We start from the raw sequence: 24,629 nt of genomic DNA, 5'->3' as shown, positions 1-24,629 counted from the left end.
GGGCGTGAGCCACCATGCCCAGCCAAAATTTTTAACTATGTTGATCCCTCTCTTTCTCATCTGTAAAATAATAATAATGACATATGTGTAGCTCAGGGTTGTTGTGAGATATCCAATGAGACAGAGGATGTAAACTGACAGCACATTTGACACTTAGTATCCAATAAATGTTAATCCTCCCTTTTCCACCCCTTTTCTGCTTTTATCACTTCCTCATCCTCACCCCAGTATCTACTTACTAGTTGTGTCACCTTGAGTGGTTAATCTTTCTAACGGTCACTATCTGTAGCTGTAAAATAGAAATAACAAGATCTACTTCATAGGCTTGTTATTCAATTAAATGAGATAATCCATACAAAGCACTTACTACTACATCACCTATAGTTAGTACTCAGTGGACATTATTATTATTTTATTATTAATCATAAAGCAACTTATTTCTAGATGACATAATTCGAAATATCATGGAATCATAAAATACTAGACCTGAAGATCCTTAGTTCTTGATAGTCATATATAGCAGCTTTCACCTTGGGATGGTATCTCCTCAAAGGAGGAATGCATTTGGAAATGCAAGTGGAATTTTCTGGTTGTCACAGTGACTAAGAATGCTACTGGCATTTAGTTACCTGGGAGCCAGGAATCCCAAACATCTACAGTGTGCAGGACACTGTCATCCATAAAGAACTGTCCCATCTTAAATGCCAATTACCACTGAGAAATACAAAGTTGTTCAACCACTTCACTGCGGGGCTCAGAGAGATGAAGACAATTAACCAAGGTATCAGAGTTAGTTAGCATTATAGCTAGAATTACATTTTGTATAGAATGTTAACGCTACAAAAATTTTTCCCATCTTTTGCAATTGTCATCAACAGAGCATACATGTCTCTATTTTTAGCAATGGCAACTGTCTCTATAAAATCAGAAAAATTCCTAAGGGAAAAAAAAGCCTTAGAGTGTGCTTTCTTACTATGTCTCCAGGAGAGAGAGAGAGAGAGAGAGGAGGAGGATTTTTTATTTTAATGTTGAATAATAATATATTAGCTTGTTTCACTGGTCCTATTATAGTAAAGGCTGGAGTCCTTACTATAATATTGTGTCTTTAGTTCCTCAGAACACAATATTAGAGAGCTGAAGACTTGATCTCAGCCCTCCTAGGGGCTCCTTATTTTATTTTATTTTTTTTTTGCTTTTTTTTGCTTTTATTATTATTTTAATTGACAAATAATTATATATATTGATGAGGTACAGAATGATATTTTGATACATGTGTACAATGTGGTAATGATCAAATCAGGGTTATCAGCACATCTATACCTCAAACACTGATCATTTCTTTATATTAGAAACATTCAAAATCTGCTCTTCTTGCTATTTGGGCTCATTAGTTTTATACAGAGAAAAACCCTGTTCTATAAACATAGCATGTCATGCATGCATGTTGTGGTGACTGTCTAAGAAGGCATGAAACTGCCGAACAACTCTAACCCCACTGCCAAGAAATAGCTCAATTATGTGTCCTGCTGATCGTGATTCAAGTTTAGTTCAATGTAGTCTACTTTAACATCTGTGGAGCGCTTACGGCTTACAGGGCATTGTTTTAGATGCTTGGGGTACTAAGATAAATTAGACACAGTTCATGCTTCAAAGAGGTTAGAAGACAAAAATCTAAGCAGATTATTTCAATATAGTATAGTTAGTATCATAGTAGAGGTAGAATTATACATTTACAGAGTAAGCTAAATTAATAAATTGATTTTGATGAGTCATTTAAATGTTTTAAATAACACAGACACATCAGTTACCTTAATATACCAAGGGAAACACATCTATTCTAGTCATCATATATGACTGCCTGATATTACAAATTTGTGCATTTGTCTATCTCCCTTTCAGAGTTAGGGTGTATACTGAGTAAGACAATCAGTATCACCTGAGTACTAGCTATATATTCTTTGGAATGTTACTTAACATTCCCTTTGACTCAGTTTCCTCAACTAGAAAAAACATAAATTATGCATTTCTGCCCTACTTAGCTCTGAGTATTATTGTAAGAATAGAAGGCAATAATACTGTGAATGCTTTATCCATACTATGTGTGACACCACTTCCTCTTTCCAGAAAGGCTACATTTCTCAGCCCCTTTCTGTAGCTAAAGGTATTATTTTACTAATTCTTACCAATGGACTATTAGTGAAAGTGATATTACTTCTAGCCCAAGCAGTTAAATGTGGTTGTACTTTCTCTGCAAATGATCTTTTCTCCTTGTGCAGTCACTTTGGAGGCCATGTGTCCCAGATGGCATAGAACTACAAAGAACTACATAGAACTACAAAACAGAGAAGGCTGTATACTCTGTATTGGACTTGATGTAAGAAATATTTTGTTGTCACTGAGATTTTAGTGTGTATGCATTACTGCAGCCCAGCTTATCTCATATTTTCCCTTGCACACTACAGATATAAATTATTATTTTTGAAACATACTAGCATGCTGAGATGGTCTCATTACCCAGTGGCCCTGGGAATATTTACTGCATTAAGCCAAAGCCTCAGAGAATTTGTTATTCTCCACTATAACATTCTCCTGGATGCTAAACAAAGTCTACATGGCGTTCCATCTCTCATTTCTGTTTTCAACACACACCTCCCTTCAAATATTGATTTTTAGCACATGTCCTAAAACTGTTTCTCAACTAACGTGTCACCATGTGTCTTTTATGCCAAAGGAGCCAATATGCCAAATACGTGAGGCATGCCAGTTTGCCAATTTTATCCATGTTAGGAATGAACAGCTTTGAAAGCTTCCTCGCTGGATGACAAAGATGTTGATCACAACAAGTGGAGGGTTTGTCTGCATCTGCAAAGATACTTGCTACCTAAGGGAAAACTTTCAAAATGTATGTTCAGACAAGAGCATTTACTGTGGTGTGCATCACAAGTAAAAACATTTGGAATAGTCATCCCAAGAGCTCTTTTTTGCTTTTTTATAGAAGCTTTCATTATTGCAAACATCCTTAGTAGTTGAAAAATATACAGTACAATATATATACAATTATTGGAAGATCATAGAATAATAATGCTCTTGAAATATCACCTTACCTGTTCTATAGTTTGACCTGTGGTAACATATTCGTTACCAACTTTGATTCTAGGATGGATCAAGCCCTTTACCAACTCAGAGGAGTTAATGCCCATGAGGAAAGCAGCTTTGTCAGCATCTGGTCATCAGAAATAGAAGAAAAGGAAGGAGAGAGGAAAACACTGTTAAGACTCATTCCGTTATGGCCAAACTAACTACCCAGAGGACAGAAAGATAGTGTGTTTAGATCAATGTAGCAAGGTAGATTGTAGTTTTCAAATAAATGCCTGAATCCTAAAAGTTTAAAGGAACCTATTTCTTGGAAATGCAAGTCAAAGCCACATTGAAATCTCACTTCATCAGTTTGTTGGCATTAAGGAAAAGAAAATATAATGCCACTCACAGCCACTAGAATGACTATAATCAAAACGGCAGACAATAACAAGTGTTGGCAAGGATGTGGAAAAATGTGAACCCTCATGCATTGTGGGTGGGAATCCAAAATGGTGTGTATTTGCTGTGAGAAACAGTTTGACGGTTACTCTGAAGTTAAACATAGAGTTACTACAGAACCCAGCAATTTCACTTTTAGGTACACACCCAAGAGAAATGAAAACATATGTTCACACAAAAAATTGTACACAAACATTTCTAGCAGCATTATTCACAATAGTCAAAAGGTGGGAAAAAGTGAAATGTCCATCACTGATGAATGGATTAAAAAATGTGGTATACTCATATAATACAATATTGCTAGTCATTTTACAAAAATGAAGTATCGATGTGCGCTACAACATGGCTGAAACTTGAAAACATTATGCTAAGTGAAAGGAGTCAGACACGAAAGGCCACATATTGCAGGATTCCATTTCTATGAACTGTTCAGAACAGGCAAATCCATAAGGACAGAAAGTCGATTTTGGTTGCCACAGGCTGAGGAGAAGCAAAAATCAAAATAACTACTAATAGTTGCTACTAAGAGTTTATTTTTGTGATAATAAAATGTTCCGGAATTAGATAGTGGTGGTTGCACAGCCTTGAGAATATACTAAAACCCAATAACTATACAGTTTAAAAGGTGAATATTATGGTATATGAATATTCTAAAAGAGGACTAGTACCAAGAAACAGACTCTTAAAAATTGAGATGTAATTTGTCTGAAGGACATGGAAAATGCCATCTTTATTATTTGTTTTCTCTTTCTATGTATGTACTTGTGGACTCTTTCAACAAAACACGGACTTGGGCCATGTAATCTGATAATTATAGACAAGCACCAATCAACAGAAGCCAGGACACTTGCCAATTATCTGTAAAACACCCTTCCTTTCCCGGCAAGGTATCTGTTTGCTCCGTAGTGCCCTCTGCTGCCCAACAATAATACTTACACCCCACAAAATTGTTTTATGAAACAAAACTTCCATTTCCTAAAGAAGTGGAGAATAAGTATTATCAGAAGGAAAAGTAAATAGGCATGTATCACTTCAGGTATGAAAAAATGACACAAAATAATGACACAGGCAAAAATTTATAAGCTTATTTCAAATTGTAGATTATTTCAGTTACCAACAAAATAAATATTCCACTCATCCAAAACCCCTCTCTGCTATTTTAAATGAATCTGGAGATATGCTAGTATGTCTGGCATAGTCATTCTATTGAATAATGTCTTATAATAGAAGGTAATGCAGCCTTTCTTTAATTCACTAAAGAAAAAAACTGCAAATTTTCCTGAGCAATAATCACGAACAGAAAATAAAGTAAAAACAAAACACAATTAGAGAGCTCTATCTTGTCTGTATTAGCAATATCAATTTCCTTTTCACAGCCTTTAAAATGTTTACAAGGCTTAAAATGTTTGAAATGTTTGATTTTCTTATAAACTAAAATCAATATATATTATACATACATTGCTACAAGCTACATACCTACTTTATGTTAGTTTATTTGCAGTGATAATAGCCTGGGTACTTGGTTGCTATGAAACCTTTCAAAACACAAAGCCTATTTGGAAAAATAAATGAAAATCAAAGGTAGAGCAGACATGCCCATCCTATACTGAGATGTCCCTGCTAACAGTGCCAGATTTGGAGGCAAAAGCTTGATAATTTCAAGTTGAGAATCCAGTATGTCAGATCATAGACTTTTTGAACTGAAAGAGACTTTACAGAGCATCTAATCCAATGTGAAAATATTTAAAAGATAGGAAGAAATACAATGTGTCTGGTCAACCTGAGTGGAGATGAACAGTAACCAACAATGTGAAAAACAATTTTCCAGTATCTGTCCAGGTTTAAAAAAAACAGAGAAACATTTGTTTTTTCTAAGCTTTGGAAGCATGAAGAGAGATAATACAGGTAATAATAGTCTCAAAGAATAGGTCCCCACGCCAAGTCTTCATATATCCTTTTTCCAGTGTTAAGCACAGTCCTTTGAGTCTATTTTTATCCATGAACAAAAGAAACTCAGATTCTCTGAGGAGTATCCCACCTTAAGCTTAATAGAAATAGCATCTAACATTACAGGATTATTTGTCACTTACTCCAGAGATAGTTGAGTATCTACAGACAGGACTAGTGTACCCTGGATTTACTCCAGAGATTTACATTATACATCACATATGTTCTCTGTTTTGGGGAGAAAGAGGAAACAATAGAGGTCATCATGTTCCAAAAAGTAAATTACTTCATTTGCACTAAATGTTTACAGTTTGCAACCAAGATGAAAATGGCGTAAATCTATGACTAAATGCCCATCTGACATTCAGGAACTACTGTTGTAAAGATAGCAATATGTGTAAACATATTTTAATCATATTCCCAAATAGGCTTTATGAAATTCCCACCCATAAGCATCAGTTCCTTTAGGATCTTGTGAATGAACCCATGGACTTTATTTAGGCTGCATGATCTTACCTGGGAGAGGTAACATTTAGCTAGAGCGGTGGTTCTCAAGCATCAGTGTGTATTGGAATAGCCTGGAGAGCTAATCAAAGATTAAACAACAGGCTCCCTGAAACAGGTTAGGGGCTGGGCCACTCTAGTTTTATCGTGTTACCCAGGTGATTCGATACACATAAAAGTTTGAGAACAAAGTTGTTATTGTGGTAGTCCTCAACTTTGACTGCACACTGGGGTCCCTGGCAAGTTGTAAAAACAAATACTGATGCCTGAAATTCACCCACAGAAATCTGGCTTGTCTGGCTTGGGTAAGACCTGAGCTTCAGGATTTTAAAAGTTCCCGAGCGATTCTGGTGAGCAGCCAAGTTTGCAAACTACTGTCTAGAGAATAGTAACCAGGTTTCGTAAGTTTATTTTGAAATCAGGAAGATGGAAAGAACAAAGTATGACTTCACCTGAAAACAGGTAAAAAGGTAGAGAAACTCAAAAAGGAATCTTTTCCAAATTTCCAATTCTATCCCAGTTCAGTCCCATCTGCAAATAACCAGATATGAAAAAATGAAGCAAAATCCAGTTTTGTCAGTCTACAGGGGTTATGATAATGATATTAATCTCTTTTATGGAAGGTTATAATACAATTTTTGAGCTGTTCACATTTCATTAATTTATTAAACAAAGTTTACTGAGCATTTGCTATGTGTAAGCCCTGATGCTAGATAATGCAAAAAGAAGATAAATAAAAAAGGCAAAAATCCCTGGCATCAAGAAATTATAATCTATGAGAGTAAATAAGACATGGGAAAAAATAGTATGTCAGTAAAACAACTGCATAAGAGACACAGAAATCGAGTATCACAAAACTGTGAAGTAGGGAAAGAGCCCTTCTGGATTGCATGACTGGGGAAGGATTAAAAAAGAAACAACATTCAATCTGAGCCTTGAAGGATGACAAGAGTTTTTGTAGGCAAATATGGGAGAACAAGAGTTTCCTTAACAATGAACAGCACGACTTGAAGCCACAGGCATTGAAGGGTACAAGGTATGGTCAAAGAAGAGGTCGTAACCCAGATGGACTGGACTACGATACCAGGGAGTGAGTGAGAAACTGAGAAAAGTGGGTGACTTCTGGTCGCAGAAGACATCTAATGCCGCTATAACGTATTAATTAAAGAATGGGGAAATGTTAAAGGAGCTGTAAGCAGAGAAATGACATAATTAGAGTCATGCTTTAGAATGCTTAATTTTGGAAATGTGTAAGACAGACCAGAGTAGGAAGTTTTAAAGTACAGAGTGAACCCATTGCAGAATGCTGAAGTGTGAGATGCTGAAGCTCCAAATTGGTAATGAGAAAGGGAGAAAGAGAGACTGAGAAATGTGACTAGGAGGTTTCCAGTCTGAGAAGTAGAAAGAAGAACAATCCATAAATACGAATAGAAATGCCAATAGGAAGACATCACTTAGGGGAGAAGATGATGGACTTTTAGCCATGCAGAGTTTAGGATACTAGAAAATATGCAGCTGAGAGTTGGAAATATGGAGTTGGAACTCAAGAAAGAGGCAAAGGCTAGGATGCCCCTTTGGGTTTGGGTGCCCTTCCCCGTTCCTTCTCCATCTGTCCAGCTCCTTCAAAACCTTCCTAAATAATTAACTGGGAAAAATTTACCAAAGCTTAATATATTAAGAACCCTTAGAATTAAAGAAAAATTCAACACTTCCATTTTTAAAATGAGCTAAAGGTAGAAGCATACTGAAAAAAACTCCGTATCCAGTAAGATGCTTAAGTTAATTATGGTACATTCATACAATGGAATATTTTGTAGCCATCTAAAAAGATATTGCAGAAAAGACAAAAGATGTTCACATATAATTTGGTAAAAAAATACTAGGATGAAACAACATGAATATGATCACATATTTTTATTTTAAAAAGTTATATGTGCATATTCAACTAGAAAATACATAAAAAATATGTCCTTTGGCTTTCACAGTGATTGTCTCTGAGTAGGTAGGATTCACATAATGAATAATTAGCCCATTACTATGTGCCAGGCACATTTTAAAACCTGGAAATATAGCAATGAACACACCACATGAGGTCCCTGCTCTTACAAAGCTTACATCTGGTGGAGATTGAGGGGTGGGGGCTAGGACAGTCAATAAAAACTAGCTGTATGAATGACATGAAGAAAAATACTTAGATTAGGGGGATAGTGGTGGAGGTAGTTAGAGAAGCCTTTTCTAATAAGGTAACATCCAAGAAGTTACTTTAATAAGTGAGGAAGTAAGACATGAGGACAGGAGAAAAGTTCCAGGCAGAAAGAAGAGTTAGTGAAAATAGTCCTGCAATAGGAGTGCTTACATGCTCCAAAAACATCCAAGAGGCCAGGACATCTGAGTGGAGGGAAACGAGAGACGAGAAAATGGTAGATTTCGCTACTAACGGTAGGGATTAGACAGAGACAGAGAAGTATTGGTTGGTGCAAACATAATTGCGGTTTTTGCTATTAAAAGTAATGACAAAAACCACAATTACATTTACACCAACCTAATATCATAGAGGTTAAGGAAGCTGTGACAGGAATGTGGGGTTTTATTTGGAGCCATTGTTGAGTTTAGAGCAGAAGCAGGACATGGTGGAACAAGGGCTGACTGACACTGTGAAAGGACTGACAGTAGCTTCTCGGTGCAGAGTTATCCACCTATCCATCGTAGGCAGGGATGCAAGCAGGGAGACCAGGAAGGAGGTTGTAGCAATACTCTGGTAAGAAATGGTGGCTCGGGCTAGGTGGTGGCAGTGGGCATGCCATGATGATAAGTTGTGAGCTTTTGGATGTATTTCAAAGGTAGAGACAATGAAAAAGAGAGGAGTCCAGGATGATTCTGAGATTTGAGTCAGGGCAACTGGGAGAACCTAGTTGGCATTTTTGAAGAAGACCGAGAAATGAAGAGTTGGTAGTAAAGGCAGGGTGGGATGAAGAGTTCAGTTCTATTCATGTTGAGTTTGAGATGGGCCCCAAAGAAATGAGCATAGAAAGGGAAGAGGAAAGATTCAAGGCTTGAGCCCTGAGCAGCCCTAGAGCAATTAGCAGTAGGGAAGATAAGGAAGCTCCAGCAAAGAACCTGAGAAGAAGCCAAAAGGGAGAGTGGAGGAGATTACACATTTCATTTGCTATCTGTGTTTTTTGATTTATTAGTAAGTATGCCTTGTTTTTGTAATAAAAACCATTCTTTAAGAAAAGCCTTTGTTTTAAAGCATGGAAAAAGCAAACAGGATGGCAAAAATAAAATAAGATGCCATAAAAGCATATGTGAATATGTTAATATATAAGATGTTTACAAGATCTTCATGTCACATTGCCTCACTTCATTCACATCTGCGCTGTGTCCTCTTCTCTGAGGGACGGACTTTCTGACCACCCTATCTACAACAACCTCTGTATCTTATTATTCTTTATTTTTTTAACTCTGCTTTACTTCCTTTTTGTATGGAACTTGTTACGTACTTATGTATTTATTGTCTAACTCCCACACTAGACAAGACAGGGACAATATCTTGTTCATGGATGTATCCCTAGCATCAAGAATAGTCCCTGGCACAGACTGGCCTCCAAAATTATTTGTTGCACAACACGCCAGGCATGGTGTTTCAGGCCTGTAATCCCAGCACTTTGGGAGGCTGAGGTGGGTAGATCACTTAAGGTCAGGAGTTTGAGACCCGCCCGGCCGACACGGCGAAACCCCATCTCTACTAAAAATGTAAAAATTAGCCCAGTGTAGTGGTGCACCTGTAATCCCAGCTTCCCAGCTACTCGGGAGGCTGAGGCACAAGAATTGCTTGAACCTGGGAAGCAGAAGTTGCAGTGAGCTGAGATTGCCCCCCTGTACTCCAGCCTAAGCCATAGAGCAAGACTCTGTCTCCAAAAAAAAAAAAAAAAAAAAATCACAAACTTGTCAAACAACAACAACAAAAAATCTTAATTTTAAAAATAGGCAAAGGACTTAAATAGACATTTCTCAAAAGATATACAAATGGCCAATAAGCACATAAAAAGACGTTAAACATCACCAACCAGTAGGGAAATGCAAATCAAAACCACAATAAGATACCACTTTATACCCATGAAGATGGCTACTATAAAAAAAAAACAAAAAACAGAAAACAACAAATGTTGGCATGGGTGTGAAGAAATTGGAACCTTTGTGCATCGCTGGTGAAAATGGAAAGAGGTATGGCCACTGTGGAAAACAATATAATGGTTCCTAAAAAATATAACAGATTTACCATTTATTCTAACAATTCCACTTCTAGGTATATACACAAATGAATTTAAAGCAGAGACTCAAACAGATATTTATATACCAACATTCATAGCAGCATTACTCACAATAGCCAAAAAGTGGAAGCAACCAAGTGTCCATAGACTGATGAAAAGATAAGTGTGTTATATGCATACACTGGAATATTATTTAGCCTTAAAAAGGAATGAAATTTTGATACATGCTACAACATGGATGAACCTTGAAGACATTATGCTAAGTGAAATAAGCCAGTTACAAAAGGTCAAATATTGTACGATTACACTTACATAAGGTGTCTAGAGTCAGAAAGTAAAACAGTGGTTACCAGGAGTACAGGAAGGGGATAATGGGGAGTTTTGGTTTAATAAGTACATAGTTTATTCAGGTTGACATGATGAAAAAGTTCTGGCAGTGGATTACATTGCTAACTACACAACAATGTGAATGTTCTTCATGCCACTGAACTGTACACTTAAACATGGCTAAAATTGTAAATTGTATGTTATATATATTTTATTCATTAAAAATATAAAATTTAAAAAATTAGTTGTTGAAAGAGTTGAATAAATGGGTTTCTCTTTTTGTTTCGGTTGTAAGGAATTTTCATATTAAATGTAATAATAACTATGCTTTCTTTTCATAATTGTGGGGATTTATTTTAATGATCATTCTAGACAGATCATTCATTGTCAGATGCCTCAAATATTTCTGGTAAGCAGATAAGAGTATAGATTTTTTTAAATGTGAAGAAAAAACAAGGAGAAATAAAGCCTCCTGGTCTCACCCCTGTGAGTTATTTACTTCCCACTGGAATTCCAAGGGCCTTAGTTCACATCTCCATTATGTCACTTAATACATTTTATCATAATTTGCTCCTTATTTTTATATTTTTATTTTATTTTATTTTTTTGAGACTGAGTCTCGCTCTGTCACCCAGGCTGAAGTACAGTGGAGCGATCTCGGCTCACTACAACCTCTGCCTCCTGGGTTCCAGCGATTCCCATGCCTCAGCCTCCCAAGCAGCTGGGATTATAGGCATGTGCAACCACACCTGGCCAATTTTTTGTATTTTTAGTAGAGACAGGGTTTCGCTATATTGGCCAGGCTGGTCTTGAACTCCTGGCCTCAAGTGATCCACCCACCTCAGCCTCCCAAAGTGCTGGGATTACAAGCGTAAGTCACAATGTCCGGCCGTAATTTGTTCCTTTCTCTCATTGTTCTCAATAATCTATGTGCTAAAGGCATACTATGTCTTAATTCTCTTTCACCCAAGTTTAGCAAATTGACTGGATCATCAATAATTATTGAGGAGTGCTTCTTATTCTGTGATAGGAGGATACTACATTAGAATGGTAGTTGACAGAACCGTTTTTGAAGAACAGCAATCAAGGGAGACACTATTGATTAGTTTTAAGTAAGAGATGAAGTTAACTGCAAGGTAAAGGGGAGCAGGCTTGGGCCCAGGGATTTGAAGTATATACCATATCTTCAAAGTAGTTCTTACTTTCTGTGCCATCTGCTTCCAGTTGCTCTTCTCTAGGTTTCTGTTTAAATTTCATGTTTCCAAAGTGCATGATGGCTCCAGTGAGTTTATAGCATCCATACTTCTCATCAGGAAGAAAGCCCAAGATGTCCATGGCTTGCTGTAAAAAGAGAAACAGATGGCCCTGTCTTCATTTGCCTAATGGCTGCAGTGAGCACCTCACCCCCGCTGTGTTACACCTCGGGCTGTGGGCTGAGGGGAATGAGACAGACAGCTCTGTTCAAAGCAATGCAAATCAGCCCTGTTGGCACTTGGTCACCCGCAGTCTGCTCATCCCTTTAAAAGAGAATTAGGAAGGCACAAGACTAGGCTTGTTTAGTTCCCAGTAGTTTTAGAACTTTCCTTCAATGCCCTGCCTCTCTCTTGTTCCTTCCAGCAACAGATCACTAACTGGCTATATGAGGTCAATTATTTTGCCTTTTGTGGTTATGGCAGAAAGCACCATATCTGCTGAGTTGCTTGTTTCTGTGATCCTGTATGTTCTGACTTTATTCCAGAGGAGACACATTTCAAAGACTGGTGAAAAGAAATGTTTAAGAAAAGCCACCTCACCATAAAATTGCATCCTAAGAATCCACTGCACAAGATGTGCATTCTCATACACCCCAGGAGGGAAAAAATTGGTACAATCTTTCTAGTGGTTAATTTAGAATATGTACCAAGAGACTATTAAAAAATTCATAATCCTTAGTATTTTCACTTCTAAGAATCTAGCATAAGGTGAATCTGATATACAGAAAAAGTGTTTAGCTACAGAGATATTCACCTCAGTGGGAGTGAAAAAAACTTGAGTCTAACACTAGAAGAATAGCTTAATAAACAACAGGACAAATGCCTGATAAAATCTTGAGTATCCACTTAAATGTTTATGAAGAGTTCCTAACGATACTTGAAATGCTTAAACGATTAAACTGAGAAAGCAAATTCTATATGCCAAATGTCTATGCAGCATAATTACAGTCTTTTGGTAAAAAACAAAAAACACTAACATGACCATACAAAAGCAGCTGCAAATAGATAAAAACAGAATAAAAACTGTAAAGATATACACCAAATAAAAGAGATGTTTGCCATTGAGTTGAAATATCTTTCTACTTTTTCATAGCTTCCAAAGTTACTATACTGACAATGTACAGTTTTCTCCTAAATAAGTAAACTTTGGACAGAAGCAGCCCTACACCCCTACGGAAGCAAGACCACTTCTCCAGGTCCCTAAGAACAGAACTCTAAGATTCTGTCTTTCATTTCTCATTGCCATTACCAGATTTTGCTTTGACAACTAACAAGCCTTACTTCTGTGGCCAGCAATTCTTCAGCATCATCCAAGCTCTCCACAGTAACCGCTCCACAGGAGCAAAAGTGGAAGTCTGAGGGATTTGCAGATACCAGGAGCATGTCTAGAGTGGGAAAACCATCCGTTAAACAGCTTAAAGAAATCCGCAAGGCCTTAGAAAATAATTGGTCAATATTCGCAGTTTACTTTACAGTTTATATCATACTTGTAAACAAGCCAAAATAAAATCCATATTTTAGACCCAAACTTCTACAATCAATGTTTGCCCTCTATTAACTTGTCAGTCATTTGTTAATGCCTCCCAAGAGAAGACAGGCTGGCAAATTTAAAAAGCAGATTCAACTGCAGCAGTTTCAATTGGTGTAAAAAAAAAAAACAAAAACAAACAACAACAACAACAAAAACACACATAATGTGTGTTGGCAAAACTTTGAACACAGGAATTTGGCCTAGATTTATGACTGAGGGCTGGAGGACAAAAGTGTTTTGTAAAATTATAAGTAGAACAGACCTGAGCTTCAAAAGCTAGGAAGCAGCCAGACCCTGGGGTCAGTGCCCAGGGAACATTAGCAGGGCAACCCTGTCACATCACATCCTCGCTATTAGGGAGCTGAGTCTGTCTTTCAAGGGATCCATAAATCAGCTGCTGTGTTCAGTGCTGCACCCTGATATGTCTAAGAGTCCTGACATGATTCACTTAGTCAGGAAACATAATCCAGGCTGAAGCAGAGGCAGGCTGTCAGCCGCGCATCATCAGCTGACTTGGCAGAATCATATTAACCTTTCACTGTCCAACACTTGCTCCCAGTGAAGTTTTTTTGAGCTGATCTTATTTTTCTATTTATTGCTCAATAAAGTGAAAATTGGTTATCTTGAACTCCAAATCTCAGAAACAAAGAAATTGGGCTACATAAATGTTCATAGCAGTTTTGTTAGAAAACAAGTCAAATAACCATCTGCAGTTGAATGGGTTAACAAACTGTTGTATATCCATATAGTGGATTATTATTCAGCAAACAAAGGAATGAGCTATAAATATGTGCTAGAACATGGAAGAATTTCAAAATAATTATACTGGGTGAAATAAGCCTGACAAGAAGAATATACACTCTATGATTTTGTCTTTAAACATTCTAGAAAATGCAAACTAGTCTATGGTGACAGAAAGCATATTAGTGGTTACTTAGGGACTGGGGCTGGGAAAGGAGGGCTCCAATGAGTGAGAAGGGACAGGAGGGAGGTATTATAAAAGATCCAAGGACACTTTTGAAAGTATACATGCATTATGTTGATTGTGGTGATGGTTTCATACACACTCATACATATGTTAACACTTAACTGTTATATACTTAACACACGTGCAGTGTACTTTAGGTGAAAAGTACTTCAATAAATTTGTTTTATAAAACTTTAAAAATAAAATTGGCCTAGCTTAAATCCAGCAGAAGGTGAATATATGTATTTTAATAAAAATATCCTGTAAAAATTTTTACAGTACTTGTTTTTGAAATGATTTTTATTTTTTAAATTGACAATTTAAAATTGTATATATTTATGGTGTAAAACATGATGTTTTGATACATGTATACATTGTGGAATGGCTTATTCCAGCTAAGCAATGTATCTGTCATTTCACATACTTTTTTTTTGTGGTGAGAATATTTAAAATCTACTGTTAGCCATTTCAAGTATATAATACATTATTAACTATAATCACTATGTTGTACAATAGATCTTCTGAACTTATTCAACTTTTTTAGATTCTACATGGGTGAGATCATGTGGTATTTGTCTTTCTGTCCCTGCCTTATTTCATTTAGCATAATGTCCTTCAGTTTCATTCATGTTGCCATACTTGACAAAAATAACAATATTTTCTTTTCTTTTCTTTCTTTTTTTTTTTTTGAGGCAGGGTCTCACTGTGTCACCCAAGCTAAGGTGCAATGGCATGATCACAGCTCACTGAAGGCTCAATCTCCCAGGCTCAAGTGATCCTCCCACCTCAGCCTCCCTAGTAGCTGAGACCACAGGTGCATGCCACCATGCTCAACTAATTTTTAAATTTTTTGTAGAAACAGGGTCTTGCTATGTTGCCCAGGCTGACCTCGAACTCCTGGGCTCAAGCAATCCTCGCTCCTGGGCCTCCCAAAGTGCTGGGATTACAGTCATGAGCTACCATACCCAGCCAAGATTTCCTTCTTTTTTTAAAGGCATAATAGTATCCTATTGTGTATATATACCACATTTTCTTTATCCAGTCATCCTTCATGGACACCTAGGTTGTTTCTCTATCTCGGCAATTGTGAACAATGTTGCAATGAACGTGGAAGTACAGATACCTCTTCAGGATACTGAGTTCATTTCCCTTAGATGTATTCCCAGTAGTGAGATGACTGGATCATATGGTAGTTCTGTTTGTAATTTTTTGAGTGACTTTCATACCATTTTTCATAATGACTGTAGTAATATACAGTTGACTCAACAGTGAAAAAGGGTTCCCTTTTCTTCACATCCTTGCCAACATTTGTTATCTCTTGCCTTCTGATAGTAAGACAATATCTTATTATGGTTTTTGCTTTGCATTTCCCTGATGATTATTGATGTTGAGCCTTCTCTCATAGACCTGTTGGCCATTTGCATGTCTTGTTTGGAGAAACGTCTGTCAGGTCCTTTATCCATTTTTTAATCCAGTTGTTTTCTTGCTATTGAGTTGAGTTCTTTATATATTTTAGATATTAAGCCCTTATCAGATGTACAGTTTGCAAGTATTTTTTCCTGTTCATTCAGTAGATCCTCTCTTGATGATACATGATTGTTGTATACTTTATGAAGTGAATACACAGTGTTGAGGCCAAATGTCAAGGATTCCAGGACAGAAGGACCTCTTGGTCACTTACCATCACTCCTGGAATTTATACACTAGTTGAATAGCAAGAATAGACACAATAAATAAATAGAAAGAAAAAAGTCAAAAGAAAAAGAGGAGAAAAGGGAAAATATATGTAGGACCAAGCTACACAGACGGCAGTGAGAACTAAGGATTTTGAATGAGCCCTGTCCAAAAGAACTGCAGAAATGAGCCTTAGCTATGCCTGGAACAAGGGTCAGATATAATTGAGAGCAAAGGAGTGAAGGGGTGCTCATGGCCATGTAGAGGTCAAATAGGGGCTGGCTCTGAGGTAACATGTCACCTCATTTCCTTTGCTCCTTCAGTGGGTGGCCAGCCTCTCTGCTGTGATTTCCATACCCAATTCTTTTGTAGTATGGACAAATCCTCATATTTCAGGATATGTGGACATCATCCTCATATCGTTAAGATATGCCCTCTTGTATTAAGCCTCAGGATACTCTGAAGCTCTTCTTTAGCAAATGGATGGTAAGAGTTCCAGATCATCTTTTAAAATGTCCCCCAAAAGGACAATGGGTGCTAAAACAGGTAGACTGACAATACCCAATTTGGACCACCAGATGTCAGACTTTGCACAGTAATCAATCTCGGCAACCCCCGCAAAGACCCAAGAAGATAAATGAATTCAGGATAAGCATGCATTTTCCATAGCAGCCCAAAGGCATCAGATGCTTCTATTAGTAAACAGAGATGCTCTGAAAATAATCTTGCAGTCTCTGCTGGTACCCACATTAGATCTTATGTGTCAGTTGCTCTATATCATCCAGAAACACACATCAAGAGTGTTAGATTTGATAGGACTAATCAATGGAAGATCAAAAAAAATCCTGTTCCAGGTTGAGGTGGAGAGAAGGTGGGGAGGAGAATACGTGCTGCTTACATAACACCAATTACATCTATGGCAAAAATAATTGTCTCGTTTGCAGAGCTTTCCCCATTTGGTAAGAGTGCTTTAAAAACCAAGTAGTCAAAACACTGCTAGATTTATACCATAGTTAGTCTAAGCATAATGGACTGGGAGAATTGTTCCCATCAGTTTGCTAGCCTGGATCTGTAATCTTGTCCTATGTCCACTTCTGTGGGAGCATTGTTGTCCTCAAAGGCTTACCTCAAATGCAATACCTTGGAAATCAAATCAGCGTGTCATTCTCCCCTTCCAATGACTTCCTATGCCACTTTAAACTGTCTGCCATGGCCTGCAATGCGCTGCATGGTCTGGCCCCTGCCTATTTTACCCTATGTTACCCTCTCTACTCTACCACCGACAGTGGCCATTTTGCTATTCCAAGAATAAATCAAATGCATTCCTGCCTCAGGACCTTTGCACTCACTGTTCCCTCCTCCTGGGATTTTATTCCTGGAAATCTTTGCCTACTTGCTCCCTTACTCATTGAGGTGTCTGCAAAAAATGTTGTCTTTTCGGAGAAATCCCCTGATAATTTCATCTAAAATAGAACTATCCACAACCCTACCAAACCCCATTCCTTTCTGTGCCCTCACTGTACTTTATTGTTCTTTATAGACCTGCCATATAACCTACAAAGAAATTAGATCATGGTTTTTTTTTTCTTTTTTGAGACAGAGTCTCACTCTGTCGCCCAGGCTAAAGTGCAGTGGCACATTCTCGGCTCACTGCAACCGCCGCCTCCTGGGTTCAAGTGATTCTCCTGCCTCAGCCTCCTGAGTAGCCAGAATTATGAACACCTGCCACCATGCCTGGCTAAGTTTTGTATTTTTCGTAGAGACTGGGTTTTACCATGTTAGCCCGGCTGGTCTCAAACCCCTGACCTCAAGCAATCCATCTGCCTCAGTCTCCCAAAGTGCTGGGATTACAGGTAGGAGTCACCACGCCCAGCCTAGATCATGTATTCTTTACTCATTTGTTGCCTGTCTTCCATATAGACTATAAGCTCACATGGGCAGAGGCCTGTCTACCTTGTTCACCACTGTACCCCTTATGGTTAAAAAGCAGTGCCTGGTGTACACATAGCAGCTCCATAATAAATATTTCTTGAATAAATACATGAAATTCATTCCCTTATTCCACATTTTTTTTCTTATTTTATGTTTATGGCACTATCATTCTCCTAATCAAATCACAAAACTTGGGGATATTTTTGACTCATCACTCTTCCTCATTCTCACATTCAGTCACTACCAAGACCTGTCTATTCTTCCATGCATCTATCCCTTTTCCCCCACCCTTCTATTCTCAGACACTCTCTTAGATCACTGTCTTGTCATCTCATACTGGGACATTTGCAATCCCTTCCATCCAAGTCTCTGCCTCCACACCATCCTGCCCATTACCAGCTTAATCGTCCCAAACACTGCCCTCAATAAATCATGACCTCCTATTGCCTCACCCCCCACAACACACTGACACACTTTCTCTGCCAACTCCCTGAGTTCAGAAACCATCAGAATAAAATCTCCACTATTCCTCTGTGCAAATCTCTTCCTTTAGTCAAGCTGGTCTCTCTGTTCCCTGCTCCTGCTTTGCCTTTTCCCAACATTGTGTACACTCTTCCTCCTACCAGAAGTAGCCTCCACTCTTCACTTTGTCTGACTGAATCCCCTTCCCATTCTTCATATCCCAACCTAAATTCCCCTTCTTTATAAAACTCCCTGAGCCAGACACGGTGGTTCGCACCTGTAATCCCAGCACTGTGGGAGGCCAAGGTGGGAGGATTTCTTGAGGCCAGGAGTTTGAGACCAGCCTGGCCAACATGGTGAAACCCCGTTTCTATTAAAAAAGAGAAAAGAGAGGAAACTCCCACTGACCACCACACACTATGATGCTATCTCCCTCCCCTGGTCTCTTATCTATACCACCCATGTAGCTCTAATTAAGGCCTTAAATTAATGCTTTTACACACACACACACACACACACACACACACACACTCACTCACTCACCTCTGCTGGGCATCCTACCCACTTCCAAATACTCTGCTTCCTTTTGCTACCAAATTGAAAAAGAAGTGTTGCCATTTACTGTCTGTCCATATAAAATTATACAACACTAGTTCTATAATTGATTCAATTCCCTAAGTTTTAAGGATGAATATACTGAGGTCTAAATAGGCTAAGAAACTTACTGAATAACACTTTTTCATCCCCCAAATATGACTTATTTTTCTTGTTTTGGAATAACCCTAAGCTCCAGAATCCTACACTTACCATGAAGCTCTTTTTGTCCAGATAGAATTTGATAGAATATGTGGTAGTTCCTCTCTCCAGCCTGCTGGAAAATCACCCTGGACTTTTCAAGCAAATCTGGATGATGAGAAATGAATAAAAATTCATACTTAGGCATTCTTGCAAAATGTAGAAGAAAAGTAATCAGGCTGAGTGCAGTGGCTCACAACTGTAATCCCAGCATTTTGGGAGGCCGAGGCAGGAGGATCACTTGAGGCCAGGAGTTTGAAAACAGCCTGTGCAACATAGTGAGACCCCGTTTCCACAAAGAAAAATTTTTTAAATTAGCTGGGCATGGTGGCACATGCCTGTAGCTGTAGCTACTTGACAGGCTGAGGTAGAGGATTGCTTGATCCCAGGAATTCGAGGCTGCAGTGAGCCATGATCATGCCATGGCACTCCAGCCTGAACAACAGAGTAAGACCCTGTCAAGAAAGAGAAGAAGGAAGGAAGGAAGGGAGAAAAAGAATGAGAGAGAGAGAAAAGGAAATAAAGAAAGAAGAAAAGAAAGGAAGGAAGGAAGGAAGCAAGGAAGGAAGGAAGGAAGCAAGGAAGGATGGAAGGGAAGGGAAGGGAAGGAAGGGAAGAAAAGAAAAAAGTAATCAGATAGTGCAATGACTACTTACAGATATCAATGTCCACAGATGACAGCATGCCTCTGGCACCAAAGTGCATCCTGATGAATTTGCCCTAGTGTGGACACAAAACACAGTCAGACACAGAACACAGTTTCCTATTCACATTTTCCAAGCACTTGCAATGGCTTCCTTATATGTAACTCTCAAAACGGCTACTTCCCCAAAAGTAAAAAACAAACAAAAAAAAGAAATAAATAAAAGAAAAGAAGAGAAAAATGCAATGTGGGTTTGAGATGAGATAGCACCAGCTAATATCTGGAGGAAGCCAGAATGATTGTCAGGACTAGCAGTGGTTCTGGCTTGTAGCCCCAAATCTTCTGATTGCTACCTGTGTATTCTTGTGGGCATTGTGAAATCTCCCTGGGCCTCACTGTTCTTATCTAAAGATGAAAAAAATATTTCCTCAGCATATTTGTTTATTCATGCAACAAACATTCATTGAGCATCTACTAAGATCCAGGTAACCTTCTAGGCACTGGAGATACCACGCAAGAAAAATAGACATGGCCCCTACCCTCATGAATCTTATAGTCTAGTGGATAAGCAGCTACTGCAACAGCTCTGACATAAAATCACAACAAAAGCCAATATCCTAGAATTTAGAAAGTCAGAGAAAGGGGGGGCATAAAATGAAGTCGAAGAGGTAGACAAACTCCATATCATGTAAGCCATGTAGAACATGGGAAAGGGTAGGGTTTTATTTTATGTGTGCTTGGGAGACATTGTAAGGTTTCAAGCAGAGGAGTGATGTGATCTAATTTATGTTTCATAGCACACCTTGGCATAAATAATAGACGGACACCCTTTCTTCCTATCAGTGAAAAGTCATAAGGCAGGATCTAGAGGGGCAGAAATGCTGTCCAGAGGTGCCAGTGCCCATGTCAGAATGCCAGATGCAGCTGAGGAGGTGGCACCATCTGGTGGCAGCTAGAGCCTGTGGGATGAGGATGCTGGAACAGGGAGGAAGACAGCCTGGTGGAGGTTGGCCCATGCCAGGAAGGCATCAGGGCAGGACAGCAGCCTGGCAAGAAGACGTGAGTGGCTCTGTACAGGGGGATCGAACTAGTACATTAAAATATGTAGGACAGTGGGCATCACACACACAAACACACATGTATATATACCCATACACACAAACATGCAGGTACATATGTATGTGTGCACATACACATATACAGAAGTATATGTATACATACCTATTTAGTATTAATTGAAAATTTTAACCCAGATTTCTTGATTTTTTTGAACTCCTTTTTCTTTTTCCTTCTTTCTTCTTTCTTTCCTTCCATTTATCCATCTTCATGTTTATTTTTCTCCTCTACTTCTTTCCTTCTATCTTTCCAACTTTTCCCTCCTTTCTGTTCTCTTTCAATTGCTTTCTTTTCTTTAAGGCAAGTTCCTACTCTGTTACCCAGCAGGAGTGTAGCGGTATCATCATAGCTCATTGCAGCCTCAAACACCTGGGTTCAAGCCATCCTCCAGCCTCAGCCACTCGAGTAACTGAGACTACAGGTGCACACCACCACTCCAGGCTAATATTTTTATTTTTAGTAGAAACAAAGTCTCACTGTGTTATCCAGGCTGATCTTGAACTTCTGGGCTCAAGTGATCCGCCCACTTCAGCCTCCCAAAGTGCTAGAGTTACAGGCATGAGCCACCACACCTGGCTATCTTTCTTTTTACCTGATGTTCTTCCCTTTCTTCCTTTTATTTTTTTCCTTGTCTTTCTTCTTTCCTTTTTTAAAATGTTCTTTTTCCATCCCTCTATTCCTCCCTTTTGCCTCCTTTGCTTTTTCCCCAGCTTTCTATCTTTCATATTTCAGCAGAAAGTCCTTTAGCATTCTAACAAATCCCAAATCTACCAGTTGTTTTATGAACCAGTATTAGCACCTGCTATGACCAGCCAGACACTTTAAGCTCATCTAAATGTGGACAGAGCAGCTCTAAGGCTTTGGATGGAAACTAGCCAAATCAGCATGAGGTTATTATTTAATTATGCCCGGAGACTCAAACAGGAAGCCTTCTGCAAATTTTCTTGTAAATTATACAGTGGCTCCCTGCCACTCATTCTTGGCATAATATGGATTTGTTAAACTAGGTTTAGAAATCCAAATTCTTCCTCTTTCATGGGAGTTCTAGTTATCAAAAGCTACCTAAAAATACTTTCTCCCCAGCCCCCCAAAATGTCTCCAGTGAAAAATATGCAGGGGCAAGGAGGCCACAGGCAATAGTACAAACAGTAATTGTAGTAAGTGAATTAGGAAGTGCCTACTAAATTGACTTGTTATAAGGGGTTTAGGAAATCATGAAGGAGAAAATATTTCAAATATGTAAAACATAATAAAATATGAAACATTATTATAATTTTTTGGATGAGCTTCTCTACTGGGAGTGGAATTTGAAACTATTAAGATTAATGCTTTTTTCTTGAAATTGACCAAATAGAAACTCCTCAGATGCATATTTATTTATAAAAATTTAATTGTCTTAATGATATAGATGGTAAATTTTTTTGAGAAATCTAACATTACAGACTTTAATCAAAGACCTTCTTTGGTGTTCTAGAATTTTTTCATACCTATGTGCTTACATATGAGTTTTACCATGGCTTACAAATTAAATACTTTGATGTTATGCTAAATCATGTTACTTACAAAACGAGAGGAGTTGTCATTTCTCAGGGTTTTAGCATTTCCAAATGCTTCCAAGATAGTATTCGCTTGCATGATTTGATCTTCTAACGCCCCCTGAGACAAGAGAAGTACAGCTGATGAAACTATTGGTAGAATTCTGTAATGTGGCAAGCCCTCCATCTCCAGGTCAAACCCCATTCTTGCTTTGATAACCAATGGCCAAAAGCTGCTTCCAAATTTGGTTATATTATCTTGGAATGAGAAATCAGAAAAACAGTTGGGTGACAGAGGCTAACAATATACAATACCCCTATGAATATGTGGGAGCTCATTTATTTGCAATGCTTCTTTTTTGGTTGGCATTGGCCTGAGTGGGAAAAGAAAATGGTCACCAAATAAAAAAGAAAAACATACCAGAGCTTATTTCCAGACAAACATATCGTATATTTCCCCCATCATCAATCTTCCTCTCTTCCCATCTGATTTTTGCACTTGGAAATTTATCCTAGGATAATACAACAGACTCTTGGTGTTATTAAACTATACTTTTGCTTGCTTCTTTTCCTAAGTAATCTAGAGGTTCACAATGAGTAGTGACTTTTAATAGTATTGATCTTGAATTTGAATCACATGTGCTTAGGCTGATAGGCCAAAACAGATCATCTACCTCTCTACCATATCTACATGGCTTTGTTGTTTTCCAGTCAGCCTCAAAGACCCATTTTATGGGGGTAATTATATAGTATATGGTATTTAATAATTTATGGATTTATAAATATTATATCCCTTTTCAGTAATATGGGTTTACTGTCCTTCAAATAAGTTAGAGAACATTATATATATGAGCAAGGATTTCCATAGAAGTGTTATATATTATGTATTGTATTATATATTATCATAAAACTCAATGTCTAGACCAAACCATTTAATGCGCACCAAAAAAAAAAAAAAACCACAAACATCTAAAATGCTTGTGAAAACAAAGTTACATCTAGTGAATAAAAGAGTTCAATGATGGCCAGGGGCGGTGGCTCATGCCTGTAATCCCAGCACTTTGGAGGCCTAGGCGGGCGGATCACAAGGTCAGGAGATCGAGACCATCCTGGCTAACACGGTGAAACCCCATTTCTACTAAAAATACAAAAAATTAGCCGGGCGCGGTGGTGGGCACCTGTAGTCCCAGCTACTTGGGAGGCTGAGGCAGGAGAATGGTGTGAACCCAGGAGGCGGAGCTTGCAGTGAACAGAGATAGCGCCACTGCAGTCCGGCCTGGGCGAAAGAGCAAGACTCTGTAAAAATAAAATAAAATAAAATAAAAGGGTTCAATGATACACAAAGAAATCAATAATCAAATTCAGGAATGTGGTGATAAGAAAAGAAACTTCTATAGTTTAAAAATTGGGTCAGATGGCTATTTTAATATATTTCTTACTTTGCAAAAACAGCAAACATCCAGTATCGAATTGAAAAAAGCAAAATAATCATGCCAGACATAGAAAAATGAGAGGTCTAACAGCTCAATAACTCATTGATTTTGAGTTCCATTCAGCATTACCTAATTTTATTTTGCATACCAATGTTTATGGTCTTAGTTATCCTCAAGTTATTATGACATCCATTAACATGTTAATGGAGCTAAACAAAGTAAGCTAAACTAAAATGAACAAGGATTTTTTTTTTTAATAGGGAAGGCAAAGTTTTTCTGAATGTAGTATGTGATTAACATTGAGGGGTATATCCATTGGGCATTTAGAATTTGATCCAGGAGTTAGGTATGAATGAAGAAAAATTTTATTGGTGCATATTTGTGGGAATCTGATATCTCACAGTAGCTAAAGGGATTCAGAAATATCCAAGCCACTGATGACCCTAGCCTTTAGGTAAGATGGTTTGAATCTTGAGGACTTAACTTACAGGTCCAACAAACAAAGACCAGGCCAGAAAATGCCCCTTTAAGCAGATGTGAAATTAATTACATAATTCAAGTTTTCATGATTGTTTGGAGCACTTGATGATCCTCTCTCTCAAGGACCAAAGGAAATATTTTTTAAAAATACTTTTCTATAATTTGCAAATTGTCCTGTGGCACTTGTTGCCTCCTTACTTCCCAAAAGTGGTCCGGACAGAG

At 38.1% G+C, this 24,629-nt stretch overlaps 1 protein-coding gene and 1 long non-coding RNA gene across 2 annotated transcripts in view; one reads left to right on the top strand and one right to left on the bottom strand.

Moving 5' to 3' along the window:
• MYH15 (myosin heavy chain 15) overlaps positions 1-24,629 on the bottom strand; it is a 129,177-nt gene that overhangs the window by 91,992 nt on the left and 12,556 nt on the right. The window contains exons 7-12 of the mRNA XM_002813322.4: positions 22,523-22,615; positions 19,857-19,920; positions 19,213-19,308; positions 13,121-13,224; positions 11,789-11,927; positions 3,105-3,223 (exon numbers count right to left, since the gene is read on the bottom strand). Coding sequence (XP_002813368.4) covers positions 3,105-3,223; positions 11,789-11,927; positions 13,121-13,224; positions 19,213-19,308; positions 19,857-19,920; positions 22,523-22,615 — 615 coding nt within the window. The remainder of the gene's footprint in view (positions 1-3,104; positions 3,224-11,788; positions 11,928-13,120; positions 13,225-19,212; positions 19,309-19,856; positions 19,921-22,522; positions 22,616-24,629) is intronic.
• Positions 618-3,391, top strand: LOC129058483 (uncharacterized). Its single transcript, XR_008523610.2, has 3 exons — positions 618-781; positions 2,277-2,374; positions 3,158-3,391. It is a non-coding gene; the product is annotated as an uncharacterized LOC129058483 (long non-coding RNA).

The sequence above is a fragment of the Pongo abelii genome, chromosome 2 (assembly GCF_028885655.2).
Source record: "Pongo abelii isolate AG06213 chromosome 2, NHGRI_mPonAbe1-v2.0_pri, whole genome shotgun sequence".
In the NCBI taxonomy this organism is placed as follows: domain Eukaryota; kingdom Metazoa; phylum Chordata; class Mammalia; order Primates; family Hominidae; genus Pongo; species Pongo abelii.
This window is presented reverse-complemented; position numbering and strand designations above follow the sequence as displayed.